General features: G+C 37.8%; 1 protein-coding gene across 2 annotated transcripts in view; it reads left to right on the top strand.

Annotated features, from left to right (window-relative positions):
* The window catches only part of tnrc6c2 (trinucleotide repeat containing adaptor 6C2), a 64,086-nt gene extending 55,663 nt beyond the window's left edge, over positions 1–8,423 (top strand). Inside the window, exons 13-23 of one of the 2 annotated variants that reach the window (XM_084426742.1) lie at positions 1,307–1,426; positions 1,651–1,734; positions 1,896–2,139; positions 2,627–2,791; positions 3,414–3,602; positions 3,778–3,927; positions 4,116–4,226; positions 5,015–5,251; positions 5,459–5,532; positions 6,705–6,844; positions 7,104–8,423. In XM_084426742.1, the coding sequence (XP_084282868.1) occupies positions 1,307–1,426; positions 1,651–1,734; positions 1,896–2,139; positions 2,627–2,791; positions 3,414–3,602; positions 3,778–3,927; positions 4,116–4,226; positions 5,015–5,251; positions 5,459–5,532; positions 6,705–6,844; positions 7,104–7,485 (1,896 nt within the window). In that variant the 3' untranslated portion in view covers positions 7,486–8,423. The remainder of the gene's footprint in view (positions 1–1,306; positions 1,427–1,650; positions 1,735–1,895; positions 2,140–2,626; positions 2,792–3,413; positions 3,603–3,777; positions 3,928–4,115; positions 4,227–5,014; positions 5,252–5,458; positions 5,533–6,704; positions 6,845–7,103) is intronic. The other variant, XM_084426743.1, reaches the window with a different exon arrangement.
* Positions 8,424–16,048: the final 7,625 nt, after the last annotated feature.

The following is a 16,048-nucleotide window of genomic DNA, read 5'->3' as shown; positions in this document are numbered from 1 at the left end:
CTCTCCATAGCCTCAAGCTCAACATCCGATCCCCAGGCCACGGATTCATGAATGGCCTCAGCCGCTTCATTGGTCACAGAGCGACGGAGACGAATCCTTTTCAAAGCAAGCAAGCCTCCTGCGCAGAGTTTTAAGCTTAAAATTCTCTCAAAACTTGCAGCTAGAAGCGCCATAAATAGCCTTGCGTGCATGTGACAGGCCGAGGCATTTCACATTCTTACCGTGTGGGTCGTCACTTGCAATGAAGCGAGAGCACGGCAGCTTGCAACAATGCAGATCCATTGTGCTTCACATAGAGGAGAACAAAGCAAGTTCCACAATATGCGGTCGCTGAAGCACAAAAAGGGAATATCCAATCGAACAACACTTAACTAGCAATGGCCAGATAAACTGCTTCTTCTGAAGAACAAAATCTGAGGAGCAGATGGAGTGTTCACTGTATTTAGAGTGAATGACGTACTGAAGCGCCGCTGAGGAGGCACCCGCGGCATCAGCCAATAAATTGGCATGATTCTGTATGGGTTCGACAATCAGCACCGCCCAAGGGCATTTCCCATTGTGTCATCGCTATGCAGCGTTGAGTGAACCTATGAAGGAGAACAGCACTCTTTAGCATGTTTGATATCACTTTTCTTAAGTTATAAATATAGCAAGAGCTCATACAGGGGCATTTTTGGTCTCGATGTCTTGAATTTTTGGGGCATTTTTATACATTTTGGATATTAGGGTTAGAGTTGGGATTAGCATTTTTGCCCAAGCCCCGTTAATTTCCAACCCTGGCCTACATGTCCATTTATTATTATTAATATTATTATTATTATCATGCAAAATACAAAAAAAAAAGCTATTTAAAATGTCTATTATGCATCATGAATGTTCATGGCAATTTTTAAATTGAATGTCACTCTATTGGTTACTCTTGGAGGTATCACTGATGAAAAGTGAATTAGCAATATTTAAGATATATTATTTTGCTCTAATAAAAGCAAATTGTGACATTTACCAAAAGGTCAGATTTCCTTGCTTCCACTGAAACATACAAGATTTTAATTCCCAGGTGAAAAAGACGTACGATTAAATATATTAAAAATGTACTTGAGTATGGTTTTAGTACAATACAAATATACTTTAATGCATTTTTAATACATTCAACAATTTTTCACCTGGGTTGGTACATTCTCAAAACATGCTGGATTACATAGATTGTCAGGTTTTGCACACACCTGTGTTTCTTTCATCATTATTATTATTATTATATATTTTAATTTCAAATGTGGGGTTTGTTTATTTTTTATTTAATCAATAGGTTCAAGCACAGCTCCTACAGTTTGCGGCAAAAAACATTGGACTGAATCCTGCACTTTTAACCTCACCAATAAATCCTCAACAAATGACCCTGCTGTACCAACTACAACAACTGCAGGTGGTGAGTCACACAATTCACTCTCCTGCTCTGCTGTTTCCAATGAATACCAGCTATTTCTCGTCTACCCACTGGCCTGTCTGCAGGGAGTGAGATGATACTGCTTTCTGTGTAAATAATGACCACATCTGCCTTCTATACACTATTTCTCTTTCTTTTTATTTCTTTTTCTCTGTATTTCTCTGTATGTTCCTCTTTCTCACCTTTTGTCTTTTTCTCTCTGTCAGGCATATCAGCGTTTGCAGATTCAGCAGCAAATGATGCAGGCTCAGCGTAATGTCTCTGGTCCCATCAAACAACAAGAGCAGCAAGTATGACATTAATTGTACAAAAAAATGGGGGATTTTTTTTTACAGTTACAATGATTATAGTCCTGAAATATTAGTTAGTGCTTATCTTTTAATGACTATGACAAGTAATATTAATTTCCATATACATTGGAAATGATTATCTCTGTCGTTCTCTCACGCAGGTTGCACGTACAATCACAAACATGCAGCAGCAGATCCAGCAGCACCAGCGTCAGCTGGCCCAGACTCTGCTTATGAAACAGCAGCAGCCTCCTCCTTCCTCTCACATCGGCCTGCACCCAAACCTTGGCAAGGCAAGCCTGGACACCTTCATGGGTCACCCTCAGAATTCAGGCCTCTCCGTGTCAGACCTGCAGACCAAAGATCAGCAGTCTTCTCCAAACTCCTTCAGCCCTTATACACTCTGTAAGAGAACAAGCCACATATGCCTGCATGCTTAAGCTTGCTGTGTGTTTTTAACACTATTTTACAGTGTCCATGTTATACATGTTACATATACTTAGTAAAATAATAACAATAAATTATGTATAATTACAAGCAACTAACACTGAACCAAACCACAATGGGCTTATTAATATTAAAATTAATATTTCTTAGTAAATTATTGTATAATTACATTGTAACAAGGACACCTACAATTTAATTGGTAAACTCTTTTTGAACAGTAGCTTCTGATAGTTGATAGTTCTTTGTCGTAATAACAGCATTGTTTGTAATTGTTTTTTGTGGGTTTTTTTATGTTTTTTTTTTATTTAATTTTTGTATTCATCCATTTTTTTTTTTTTTTTTGGATCTTGTCTTTTGTTTTTTCTTTGTGTGTGTACGTGCGTATGTGCTTGTGTGTGAAAACTAGTGCATTTTTAATCTGTTTTCTCTCTGTCACCCTCTGTAGCTGGTTTAAACCCGAACATGAATGTAAACTGTATGGGGGGGGGAGGTCTATCTCTGAAAGACCCTCCTCAGCCTCAATCCCGACTCTCACAATGGACTCATTCAAACTCCATAGATTCCATGACGGCTAGCGCTCAGCACATGGAGGCAAACCTCAATAAACATGGTATTAGTTGTTTCACTACTCCAAACATATTATGGGCTTGAATTTTGTTCGTTTTTTAATGTAATCTAAAATGTCAAGACAATCATTTGCTAACCTCTAGGTCTAACATCCTTTTAAAGACATTTACTTCCACAAACAGCATTCCACCCGATGAAAACACAGCAATATCTTTAATCAAACATCAAACTCCAGACACTGAGTCACACTTCTGTCCCTGAGATTTGCGCATTTCAAAAGGACAGACCAAACTGCCTGTCAATTTAAGTGCTTGCAGACATTCCAGAGTTATTTTTGCTCTGAGTCAGCAGGGCCTTTTAAAATATGATCCTTCCTTGGCATTGATTCTCAGTAAAACTTGCCTGAACTGTAAGTCCAGCCAAACCGCTGGAGTTTACTGGAGTGAGTTCAGCCGAGGACAAAAGCTCAAGCCTGTAATCTTGAATCTTATTATTCAGATCGTGTCTTTGAAGATGGAATATGTTTAGAGAGGCAAAATAGCAGTTCAAATATTGGGCATCAAAGTTTATATCTGAGTATGGGTTGCTTAGTCTCTGAATATTTTATTACATGAGGCTTTTGGTTAGAACTTTTTGTGATTAAAGAGACTGTTCTTTTGTTTCAGGTCCAATCTCTGCTGCTCAGTCCCATATGCCTGTCGGAAAGAGCGCAATGGAAGATTCTTTCAGCCCATATAATCTGATGTCAAGATCTGAATCCCCCACCAGCACCTTGGTGTCTCCTGATAGCTGGACACAGGGCAAAAGTCCCAATGAGAAAATCTCTAGTGGCTCTAATATCAACTGGCCTCCAGGTGAGCTTCAGTGGCATATTATAATTTAAAAACAATGTTATTGCTATTGATCACAGAGATTATAGGCACTGAGTCTTTAGTAAATTGTTATAGAATATTGTAATTATCATCAATATGCAGCCGGACTGTATTTACCAGATTCAGTGAAACCCAATTTGTCCTTGCTTTCTCTCAGAATTCTGCCCTGGAGTGCCATGGAAAGGTCTGCAGAACATTGACCCTGAGAATGACCCCAACATGACCCCAGGAAGTGTTCCAAATGGCCCCACCATCAACACCAACATACAAGATGTGAATCGCTACCTGTTACGTGACAGGACTGGAGGTGAGGGATGATTGATAGCATATGACATAAGATATGACAGAGATTGTTAAATGGTTAATGAATGTTGAACTCTTTTGCTTTTTAATTAAAGTTTTAACAAAATTCAGTATATTAAGGAGCATTACATAAATTAATTTCACTGTTTCTGCCCCCTTTTGCTGTCCACTTGGGACAAATGCCCATAATAGCCTTGTCCCCATCTCAGAGTGGGACTCTGTCATCCTCGAGTGAGTGGTCGGTCAATGCCTATAATTCATTTGGTCCGTCCTCTCAGAACGAGAGGGATGCTGACAACCCAGGTACAGCCCTAAACCCTAAATGGCCCACTCCCCAAATCCTAGACCTGCTTACCTTTTTTTGAACCCTGTCCTTACACCTGGAGAGGTCCCTCACAAAGTGTTCTCCTAAAACCCACATTCTCCCTTGTTTTAAATGTTGATAATGGCCAGAGACACTAAAGAAGTTTCTTATGCTCACCAGGACTGCATTTTTAAGTAATCAAAAATAAATATAGGATAGATAAAATAGTTTTCTATTTTAATATTTTAAATAAAATATTTAAAATGTTATTTATTCCTGTGATGGCAAAGCTGAGTTTTCAGCAACCATTACTCAGTATTCAGTGTCACATGATCCTTTGAAAATCTTTCTTATATGTGATGTTTAAGGAAATATTATTATTATAATAAATTTTGGAAACAGTTGTGCTGACTTCTGAAGGATCAAAGAATCATGACTGCTGAAAATTCAGCTTTGCCATCACAGTAATAAATTACATGTTAAAATATATTTAAATTGTTATATCCTCCCCTAGTCTAAGGGTAAATAGGGAACGACGAACAACATGGAGAGACTTTGAAGCTAGAATAACTTTTTTTTTTAAGCAGAGGCTCTGTTCTTTCTTTTGATATATTGCATACAGTATATATTGTTCAAATATTCATACAACAAAATATTCTGGGGGCCATGAAGGTTTTGCAAAAACAAAACGCTGGTGGGGAGAGTTAAAGGCAGTGATGGATGGTGCTATATAGCTGCTGCTGTTATTAATTTGTCTCTCTCTTTCTTCCTCTCCTCCGTTTTCCAGGTAAACTCTTGGAAATGAAGTCTACCTGGTCCCCTGGACCCATCTCCCACACACAGGCGTCTTTATCTCATGAGTTATGGAAGGTTTCCCCAGGGACGCGTAACTCCAGTGCTCCCTCTCGCCCACCTCCAGGCCTGACGAACACCAGGCCTGAATCCCAGAACACCAGAACCTCCTCCACCTGGGGAGGAAACTCCCTTGGCCTCAGCCAGGGTTGGACCAGCTCTTACTCCTCAGGTAAATCCTCAGTCCACCAGTGTGGGACAAAGCAGAAAAATCAAGTTACTTGTGAGGTGCTTCTGTAGTGTGGTCTGAACAGTCACCCCCCTCTGTCTGTATGAAGTTGTGTTTTTAGAGTTGCAAATGGGTAGAAATCAAGAATTTAGTGGAAAATATGCTCAGCTGCAATGTGTTTTCCAGACTAATATTTTCTTTTTGTTATAGAAGGGGGAACTTGGAGCACTGACAGTCCCAACAGAGGAAGCAGCTGGCTGGTGCTGAGAAACCTCACTCCTCAGGTGCATAAACCAAATGATTTTTAATACTGTAAAAACTAGTAGAATCATTCAGATATCATACTAGTTTTTACAGTACATCATACTCGGAAAGTATTTTTTCCATGGTGTTTTTTTTTTTCATATTACATGAAATCTCAGAACTGCCACTTTTTATGTAACAAATTTTCATTAATTATTATTTATTTTTTTGCATTTAACATTTAAAAATCATTCCCATTATACATATCTAAATGTATTATTTATACTATTTTATATTTATTTTAAGCTTCATGTTGCTCTGCACTAGTTTATAATACTTCTTCGATGAAAAGATGCACTAGACCACTATTTTTGACCACTGCAATATGTCTAGCTTTTTTTTTTTTTTTTTTTTTTTTTTTTGCATCTCTCACATATGTACCACATTTTAAGATAATGTGTCAAGTTAACAGAAGTTTTGACTTGCAGAGCACCTCATCACTGTGAGTATCGAAACACTGGGCCAATTAGAAGTAGCTGTGGGAAGGCATATCATGAGCTTGTGTTTACAGTTGTCATTTGTCTGCAGTATGTAAAGCAAAGAGTTGCTTAGCTCTAGTCAGGACACTTTCCAAATCTGCTGTTTGGCTATTTCTGTTATTAAAGGCTGTAATACACTACATGAGTTTTGTCAGGATTTTTGGCCCGATTTGCAGTCTGTAACTATTAACACTAGTTACCGAAAGTCAGAACCAGTCTGCTGATATTAGGAAGTCAGAGTTGACAAATTTAACAGAAAATCGCATTGTGTATGATGGACAGAGACTATGAAAACAGCTTTGACTTAGAATCCAGCCTGAGAATATCAAACATATTTTGAGCTGATTTTTATTTGTCATTCGCCTCCTTGCAACAAGGCTCATGGTTTCTCCATGAGTTTGTTGTGTTCGGTTTGTTGTGGTAGTGTGTAATCCTTAGTTGCTTAGTGTATGACCTGATCACATTTTAAAAGTTGTGTAGCGTATTCCAGCCGTTGTGCTTATTTTTGCAAAGAAATTGTTCATAAAAGCACATTTAAAAAAAATTGCATTCTGTGCTGCACATTTCATTTATGTTTTTAAATGCAAGAACACAATCTGTCTGACTGGCCATTTAAATTGCACTTGCATATGAATAACACCAAATGTAATAACTTATCTATGTGTGTGCATCAGATTGACGGCTCCACCCTACGGACTCTGTGCATGCAGCACGGCCCTCTCATTACCTTCCATCTGAACCTGACGCAGGGCAATGCTGTCGTTCGTTACAACTCCAAGGAGGAGACCGCCAAAGCCCAGAAATCCCTGCACATGTAAGACTAAAGGCTCTACTACTTCATACTTCTCTGAGTACTTTCATAGAATGCTCCAGAACAGCTTTCATTTAGTATTAATAGTGTTAGCTGTACATTTCTTCATTTTTTCCTAAATTCAAATACAACATTTTCCCTACATCTACCCTCTAGATAAGTGTGTATGACAACGTCTTTCTCTCTTCAAACTGATTTTATGTGTTATCCATCAAGAAATCTATTTAATGCTTGAATCCATTCCAACAATTTTTCTGCCAAGGTGTGTGCTGGGTAACACTACCATCCTGGCAGAGTTTGCCGGTGAGGACGATGTGAACCGCTTCTTTGCACAGGGCCAGTCCCTTACCCCCACCACTAGCTGGCAGGCCAGCCCAGCACCAGGCTCCAATCAACCCCGGCTGGGCAACACTTCATCCAGCCACCCCACAGGCCTCTGGAGCGGGGGTGGAGGAGGTACCAAGACAGTCTGCAGTACCGGGAACAGTAGCAGCAGAAACGGTGGCGACATGCTTTGGGGCGGTGTGCCGCAGTACTCCAGTTTATGGGCTCCCCCAAACGGAGACGATGCCAGGGTAATCGGCAGCCCCATCCCAATTAACACCTTGCTCCCGGGAGACCTGCTGAGTGGAGAGAGCATGTAGGATGTATCGGACATCATAAACCGACAAAGTCAAAAGAAGTACTGGATCAAAACCCAAGCAAATCAATGTGGCGATAATCACTTTTTGTGGATCTGTAATGGAGGTTTAGTGTGAGACAAAGCTGCAAACCTCCAACTGCTGTTTATTTGTCTTCTGATTTTTACGTCATACTGTTTGTTGTATTCGTGCATCTTGTCCTTGGTGTGCAAAGACCTTGAGAAGCCAGAATCAATAGAAGCAGAAGCCTTTTGATGCTTTTTTTTTCCCAAAGGTTGTTTTTGCTCAAAAGTGTTGTTCAGGAGAAGCCATCAATGAAGCAGCCATCTGAAAGTGACCCAGACACAGTGAGACCTCATGACACCTTTCCCTATAATGGCACTGTTCTGATGATTGGAATGATCCTGGTACTTTTTTGGTTTTAAACTTTGCATCTTTTCTTCAGATCTTCTTATATTAGCCGTAAGTGCTCTCTCTCCAGGTCCTCCTTAAAAACCTTTATTTTATAAAACCAACAAAAAACAATAATACTTTGTAACTTGCACAGTTCTGTTTCTGAGCCAGCGAATAGGCCAGAGAAAATGAGAAGAACACTCTTAGCAGTGGCCTGTCATCATGACTAATCACCAATGATATTTTTTCTTTAATTCTTTTAGTTTTACAAAAGGGAGCTGCACTGCTCTATGATTTCTATTTACTCATGCCAGTTTTTTTTTTTTTTTTTTTGTATGGTTACAAAAAAATAAGCTGAATGTTAAGCTTTGATTTAGATCAATGAATGTCAGAGTGTCTGCTGGAACTTGACCAAGCATCTGTGTGCGAGTACATAACCACTGTTAAAAACACTCTCAGTGGAGGCTTTTTAATTATACCTAATGGACATCAGTGCTGAATCAATCAAAAGTTATTCAGTTACTGTGTGGTCGTCATTTTTATTGAGATACAACAGAGAGAAGAAACTCAATTCTGATGCATTGTGCAATAGAAGCCAGAGACCCTTTCTTCCGTCCACACTGAAGCTTACTGAAACTTAAGACTTTTTTTTTTTTTTTTTGAAGACTAACCTTTGGACTAATTTTCCCACCGCCTCTGTCTGTTTGTCTGGCTTGCTGGCTGTTCGGTATTTGTGTGGAAAGGAGAAACTGTTAATTGTGTTTGACGTCACTCCATGCGTTTTAAAACTGCATGTGTGGGATCTCACAGTCTCCGGCCACTTTTTCACCAAACAGAAACGGAATCCAGAGCGGAGACACATGGCACAGGAGTCAGGCACAATACCAAATACAATGTGTTTCTCTTAATGCAGTACAGAATAAGAGATCCTTGCATTTGGTACAAACATAAAAGACATCTACGTTTTCTAAGTCTCTTCTTAAAGGGGTATTATCATAGCACTTATTACAAGAGTGATGCTCCTTCTGTGAAGCCAATAAATCAGATAATGGAGCATATAGAAAAAAAAAAGAAAAAAAAAACTTCTTATGGCAACTTTTGGCTTTTTTTTTTCTTTCTTTCTTTTTTTTTTGGTACCAATGGTATTCAAAAAAGCTTGTTTGTCGTCCATCTCTGGCCCAGAAGCTTGAGTCCAGAAAAAAAAAAACATTTCAGAATGAAGGGAAGAACAAACTCTACAATCAAACGAAACTTGCAATGTATGTTTTTTTTTTGTGTGTCTTTACTTTTTTTTTTTCTCTATCAAAGTGAATGTCATTGTTACTCTGAAATAGTCAAGTCTTTACCCTGTCTGAAGAAGGTACCTCGATTGGATTGGATTTGGAAAGGAGGTGGTATGCTAGTGCCTCGACGTGGAAACTGATCGGAGGACGTTCGATTCTCCATAGCAACTCTCTTTGTGCACTTCATACAATGGAATGCAGGACATTAATGATGTCATGATATGGATGTTAGCGGCATCATTCATCATTGGCGTACTTGTAGTAGTACTTAGGTACGGATCTTCAAATGTCCTCCCGTTCCTTCTCTGGATGACATCACACCTCTCATGCATTCTTCCCCACACCGTCCCTCACGTAGTCTTGCATGATTTATTTTTTTCGCTGAAATTTGAGACTGAATGGAATTGCCAGTGCTGTGTAATAAGTTTTTTCACTTTCGATTGGTCTTCATGCAGTGATTTTTAACTGCCTGCAGTGCTCATATGCAGATACCTGTCCTGTGTGCAAAAAAAGATCGATGATGTGGGCCATATTTGTTTATTTCATGTCAAAAGTCATTTGTTTTTGTTGTTAACAGTGTTTTTAGGTCATTTAGAATGTGTATGTGTGTGTGCTTGACCTCACCCTGGGTGTCCCACCTCTAACTCAGCTGCTAACATCCTCTCTCTCCTGTGTGGCCTCGGTTAAGCCAACCATGTTATCGAGACAAGCCGCCCGTACTTGAAAAGCCCTGTCCGAGCAGTGTTTCTAAGGACAGACTCTTTCTGCCACTGGCTCTATAACTACAGCACACGGGATGCTGTCACTATGCAAAGTTAGAGAAGATGGGCACGTAATGTCCGCCCTGTGCCAATCTGTGGCTTTGAAAGGAAGTTGAAAATATCTTCGCAGTCCTCCCGTAATACTTTCTTACACACTCAAGGCCATTGTAATCCTAGTAAATTTAGGATGTTGTCTGACACTAAGCCTAATTCTGCTGAATTTGATCAATCTCATTTAAGTACAATCTCAGGGCATGACAAGAAGAACTAAATTTATGTTTAGTGAAAGTTGATAGTTTTGAAGATTTATCGTCTGTAAGTGGTTTTACACACTAAATGATGTGTAAAAGCTTACGAAGTGTACATTAAAAGAAACGCAAGAGGATATTTATCAGTGGGGCAATAAAATTAGGAGGCTGGCTAGTTTGGGTCTTCTCAATCCTTCTGAACAGGGACTGCTGCAGAGCCATCAGTTCGTTTATACAGTAAATGGGACCTGTGTATCTTACCTCTCTGCTGCTGGTTGTTGAATTCCCCTCATGGTCTCATGTGCCAATGTATACATAAATATATGTACAGTACACTGTGGCATCTCTGACTTCACATTTGAAATTCCAATGTTGTTTTGTTGTAAAGCACTTCTGTTTGGAGGCACTTTGACGATTCTTGTGTGTTTGAGGTGGGATTGGGTTTAAAAGGGGTTGAGGATATGCGTCAGATATATTTGTCACCTCATGCTGATTATTTGTGATAATCTTGTTGCTGTCATTGGAAGAATCCTTTATAACAAGCAAGAACTTTAACAGCATTGGGGATTATGGTGTGCCAATGGCGTACAGATAATGAGTAATCCCTGGTACTTTTTTTTAATACCAAAAATGAAATAGCATTTTAGTATCAAAAAAAAAAAAAAAATTGACAAACATGTAAAAAAAAAAAAAAAAAGATCTATAACATTTAAAAATGCACTTCTTGCTGATATTATCTCCTGTTTGCTGGTCAGGTTCTGAAGGTTGACAGCAAGCTGGAGTGCCTTTTGTGTATGCTGTATTAACTGTTTGTTTGTAAAATTGTGCCCTGAACTGTACATTTCCATCTCAGTCTCAGTTCATTTCGGGCCTTTATGCTGTATAAACCTTCTTTTATCTTCTTTTTTTGGGGGGGGAAAGACATTTCAACAGATGTCTTAAGATGCTAAAGTTGATCATTGACTTTTTTTCTATTTCTGGGAGATGTGGGTGGGTGGGGGGGATCACTGTTGCCTGTGTGTAACTGCCTTGTTCCAAACTCAGTCGCAGCTGGCTGACAGTGAACCACAATGTGGCTGTAATTCCAAACAGTCAAAAATCACAGGAAGTCTCTGGTGACACCAGCATAGGTAGACTATGACTACAGTTAAACATTATCATGTTCCTTATGAAGAAAAATGCTATCAGATCTCTGAATCCTTCTCTTTTAAAACTACTGGGTAAAATACAATTTGAAATAAGCAATAGACCTTGATCCTTACGGTGTGTCATCTGAGAAAAAAAAAAAAAGAGTGATCAATGATCTGAACCAAACAGTCTTACTGAAGTTGCATGTTGGTTTAAATTAAATGACACAGGACGTACATGCAGTATTTGTGTATACCTTCAATCGTTGTGTTGAAACCCATGATTCTAAACAATGTTTATGTCTCTAGGCAAAGAATGAAAAATCATAAACATATCAAAAGAAATATCTTCACCAATACTTGAATTAAAGCGCGCCAATTGTAAAATGTGAATTTATTTTTTCTTACATTTTTGTTTGGGACTGACACTTAAGGTATTTGATAACATGCTCACAAGGTTTAACATTCTTCATGAGAAGGAAACGTTGATTTTAGTATGAATGAGTGTTTGAATGGTTCTGTATGTGAAATCGAATCACTGCTTCTCGTTACGTAGCGACTGCCTGCAATTATGATCCATTTAGTGTTGTACTGTCTCCGTTATTTGTGTGTGCGTGTTTTAAAAAAAAATTCCAACATGGTTACTATCTAGCATTGCACTGATTGTCTTTTTTCCCTTGCTCAACAATAAAATAAAATAAAACAAAAGGAAAAAAAAAAATAACTGAAAACCGCAGGGGAGATGATGACAATTCATGTGTTAATGTTTACTCAAGGACTTTATGGATTTATTTTCATCTTAAAATATTAAAAACCTGTAAAATTGTATCCTCATAGTGGCTTTTATTGTGGAATATTTCCCACAAGAGTTATTATTTTGGAGTTAAGAGTTTTGCATCATTTCAGTTGCATTATTTGAAAAAAATACTTAATAAAAAATACAAAAAAAAAGATTTGAAAAAAAAAACTAAACTTTGGCCATAATGAGAAAGTTAGTAGAGAAGCAGTAATATTCATGAACAGTAAAGATAAACAGATGCGAGTTAGTGACATTCTGACTCATTTCAAAAGGTGCCTATATCTCGTCCATTCTGTGAAATTCTTTTTTCTTTTCAAATCTACCTGCCGTTTACAAATAATGGAATTTTCAGAAATTTCAAGGAATTTACTACAAGAATGCAAGAATAAAACTACAATTACAATCACATCTTCCATCAAATAAATAAGAAAAAATTTGTTTTAAATGAAGACGTATGCTACTTGCTGAACTCTGGGATTTTGCTTATGAATTACATTATTATTGTTATTGTTGTTTGAACTTATGCCAAAATGTCTTTAAATTTTCGTTTCTGGAAGAGCAACATAATTCTGTCATTGTCTTGCACACTGACAATGGACTTGGATATTTTCTCAGGAAGATTAGAGGTCCAGAGTTTCAGTTCCACTGTTATGATGTTGATTATCATGAGAATTTAACAAATCATTTAATGAAAAGAGAACAAAAGATGTTGATAGAAATCCAGCTCGAAGCACTGAAGGTTATGGATTTTAAAAAATGTCTTTCTGAATTTTAATCCGTAGCAGACACACATTTACCAAATATTAGATTTGTAATGAACCTATGCGTTATATTTCTTGAAGTGGAGTGCTTTCCATTTAAAATGTTTGTTTGTATCTATCGCTTTACGTACCAATACAGTTTTGTTTATTGGTTAGGTTGTGGAAGGACCTAGCACTGTTTGATTTTACCTTGCTTGATGTTTCTCAACGAGGTCCAGTAAAAGATATTGATATTCCATCCTCTTATCTTTTCTTGTTTTAGAAATTAAGTAGAGGCCTGTATGCAAAGGCCTGAGAATTGTAGATCAACACATAGAACTTGAACTCCTACCAGATTTTCTTACTAGTTTTTTGAGTGTGGGTTGAAAATACTCCATCTAGGTTTAAGACTAAATGATGAGGAATTAAAATGTAAGGATTAAGAATCTATGCACAAAAGTTTGAGGGGACAGTATGTCCGGTCATGCTATTCTCACAAGGATCTTTTTGGTGGGGTGGGGGGTTCATACGCTTGTTACAAGTTTTCTTTGTACGAGTTCTGATTTGAATGAGCAGATTTTATTGTGTCATCACCATGCTCTGTGTCTCTCAACCAAGGAGCATCATCAACCAAGCACTGTGGGTTTATGCCAATCCGTGACATTCTAGTGTTTAAATGGAATGATGGGTTGTGCAGGGTTTTGTGAGAGGGAATTTAATTGTTTCTCTTTATTGTTCAGATATTAAGAACATGACTGTACTGAGATTTAACAATGTTGCTGGCTTTTAATTTTTAAATGTGTTTTCCTTACCCTTAATAGAATGTGATCGTTGAGGACTTGCACCGAAAAAGTCTTTCCATGTGGTATGGAGATTATTTCAGCCTATATTAATAAACAGCATTTTTTTCTCTTGAACTGTGTTCATGTTTTATTTATGCTGTGGACTACTATTTCATATACACTCCATTTAGTCAACATTTGAGTAGAATTTTCTTGGAACTCTCTGTGGAGTTCCTTATAAACCTGTAAGAGGTTTATATGCTGGCCGATATGGCAGTCATGCTGACTCAAACTCATTCAAACTTATACTGACATCTAGCGGTATGTCCAATTTTATTGCTGGTTTGAAATGTGAGATTGGCAAGCAGGCTTTTATATATTTTATTATTTAAATTAGATGCTAGCTGTACTTGAATGACCAAAACAAATAGATGCCTTTTTGACTTGCCTTGACTGGGACTTTGTTAGCAGTCAGATATGATTAATCCATTCTGTGGGAAAAGGGTACTGAGATAAAGCATGCCGTTTTTAAGACTTTTTCTAAAAATACTTAAAAAAAATAATAATTAATTGGGAAAATATTACTAAGGGTAAATACTGAGGATAAATTATGTAGCTGAAAGGCACATGCTAACGTGCTTCAGCCTTTGATTATTGTGGTTCGGTTTTGCATTGCCTTAGCCGTAGAACTTTTGCAAAATTAGTATCATGTTAACTCTACCTGAACCTACTGCTAAGGGACAGGAATACAGACTAATGAAACTCTAGTATTGTCTTTCTACAGTCTCTCTTAATAACAATTTAAAATATATTGGTGTAAATTGCTTTAAATAAAGCATTTTCCCAAATGACAAAATCCTATATGCCTACAGTAGAAGAGATTTTCTGGTTCTTCTGTTGCACTTATACAAATCGTACACAAGAATGCAGTATTGAGCTACATTCATTTCTATACTTTCTCCTCATCACAGACAGCATCACGTATTTACAAGTACCCATCAGGCCCTTGAGACTCATTTGTAATCTTTATAGCATAAACATTCAGGTGTTTGTCAATCTTTATACTTAATTTCAGCAACAGACATAAATCATATTCACATACATGAGTGTGAATAATTATGTAGGTCTAATAATGTAATGGTGCATTTTTCACTCTCTTCTATCAGCTATCACTTTTTTTTTTTTTTTTTGGAATATGCTTGGCCGAATAAGTATAGAATAAGTCACAAGTGTAAAAATGTGTGTGTAGGTGTTATATGCTATAAATAACTACAGTCTATACGTTACCATGGAAATTCATCCTCAGGACCAGTGCCAAGAGATACTGTGGGAATGAGCATGCTAAGTTTACTGACACTGATTTAAAAAAGAAAAACGTGTTGGACAAGGAAATATTTTCCATATGCATTTTAAAAGTGGTTAATTAGAGAAAATGATATAATCCTAGATAACGAGTTTAGCTGACAGGCTCAAGGCCAAAGGTAGGCCTAATCCAAGCCCTGCAGATAGTCAGAACAGTATGATGGTTAGAGTGGTATTACTTAAAAAAAAGAAAAAATCCAACACTTCTTGTTAAATTCCAGTACTGAGAAGCTGGGACATTTCACTCTATCACTCTGCTAGTCTGAAGTTTATGAAGTTCCAAGTTGTTGTCAGTCTGTGTATTAGTGGTGGGTATTTTTCACGTGACATTTTTTTGCAGGTTCACTTCCAGTAGATGGCAACAATGGACTTTTTGTGTATTAAGAATGAGTCATTGAATCATTCACTCAGATGCACACTTCAGAATCTTACCAGAAGTAGTCCATTATCAAAAGGTCCATTATTAATAGTGTAGCAATGAATATATATCACACATAATTCACTTTCAAACAAGCTTTCTTTTAGACAACCCAATGCTAAATCTGCGTGGAAATATCTTAATTAAAATGTTCAGTTTCGCAGATTCCAATTATAATGACTACATTTTTACTGCAAAAATTCACCAAAAAAAGGTAATGTGACAGGACGTTTATCTTTAATTTACTGTTGAATAAAGATATGGTGACATTTTCACGGTCGAGAATTCCACATGCAGATTTCGCAACGGGTTCAATCTGGTCAAGCGAATTCGCCACGTTGGCCAACAGAAAGCTGCTTGGTTTGAAATTGACTTCTGCGTGAGCCTGCTCAGAACCACATGACTGGTTAGTTTGTTTTAAATTACCCTGGTCGCTATTAGATGTCATTTATTCATCCAGTTAACAAATCCAAGTGCAATAACCGCAAATGACAAACTACTAACACAAACGAACATGATGGAAGAAATAATTCCCGCGCATCCATGTTCACCTCCCATCATTTGAGACAAGCACTTGTAAAATCGCCCACATGACGAGGGACATTAAAAGGAGGCGGGTGCCTCACTTACCTCCCCATGCTGTCTGTGCTCAT

This window comes from Rutilus rutilus (genome assembly GCF_951802725.1).
Source record: "Rutilus rutilus genome assembly, chromosome: 12".
Lineage (NCBI taxonomy): Eukaryota > Metazoa > Chordata > Actinopteri > Cypriniformes > Leuciscidae > Rutilus > Rutilus rutilus.
Note: the sequence above shows the minus strand (reverse complement) of the source record. Positions and strands in the feature narration are given on the sequence as shown.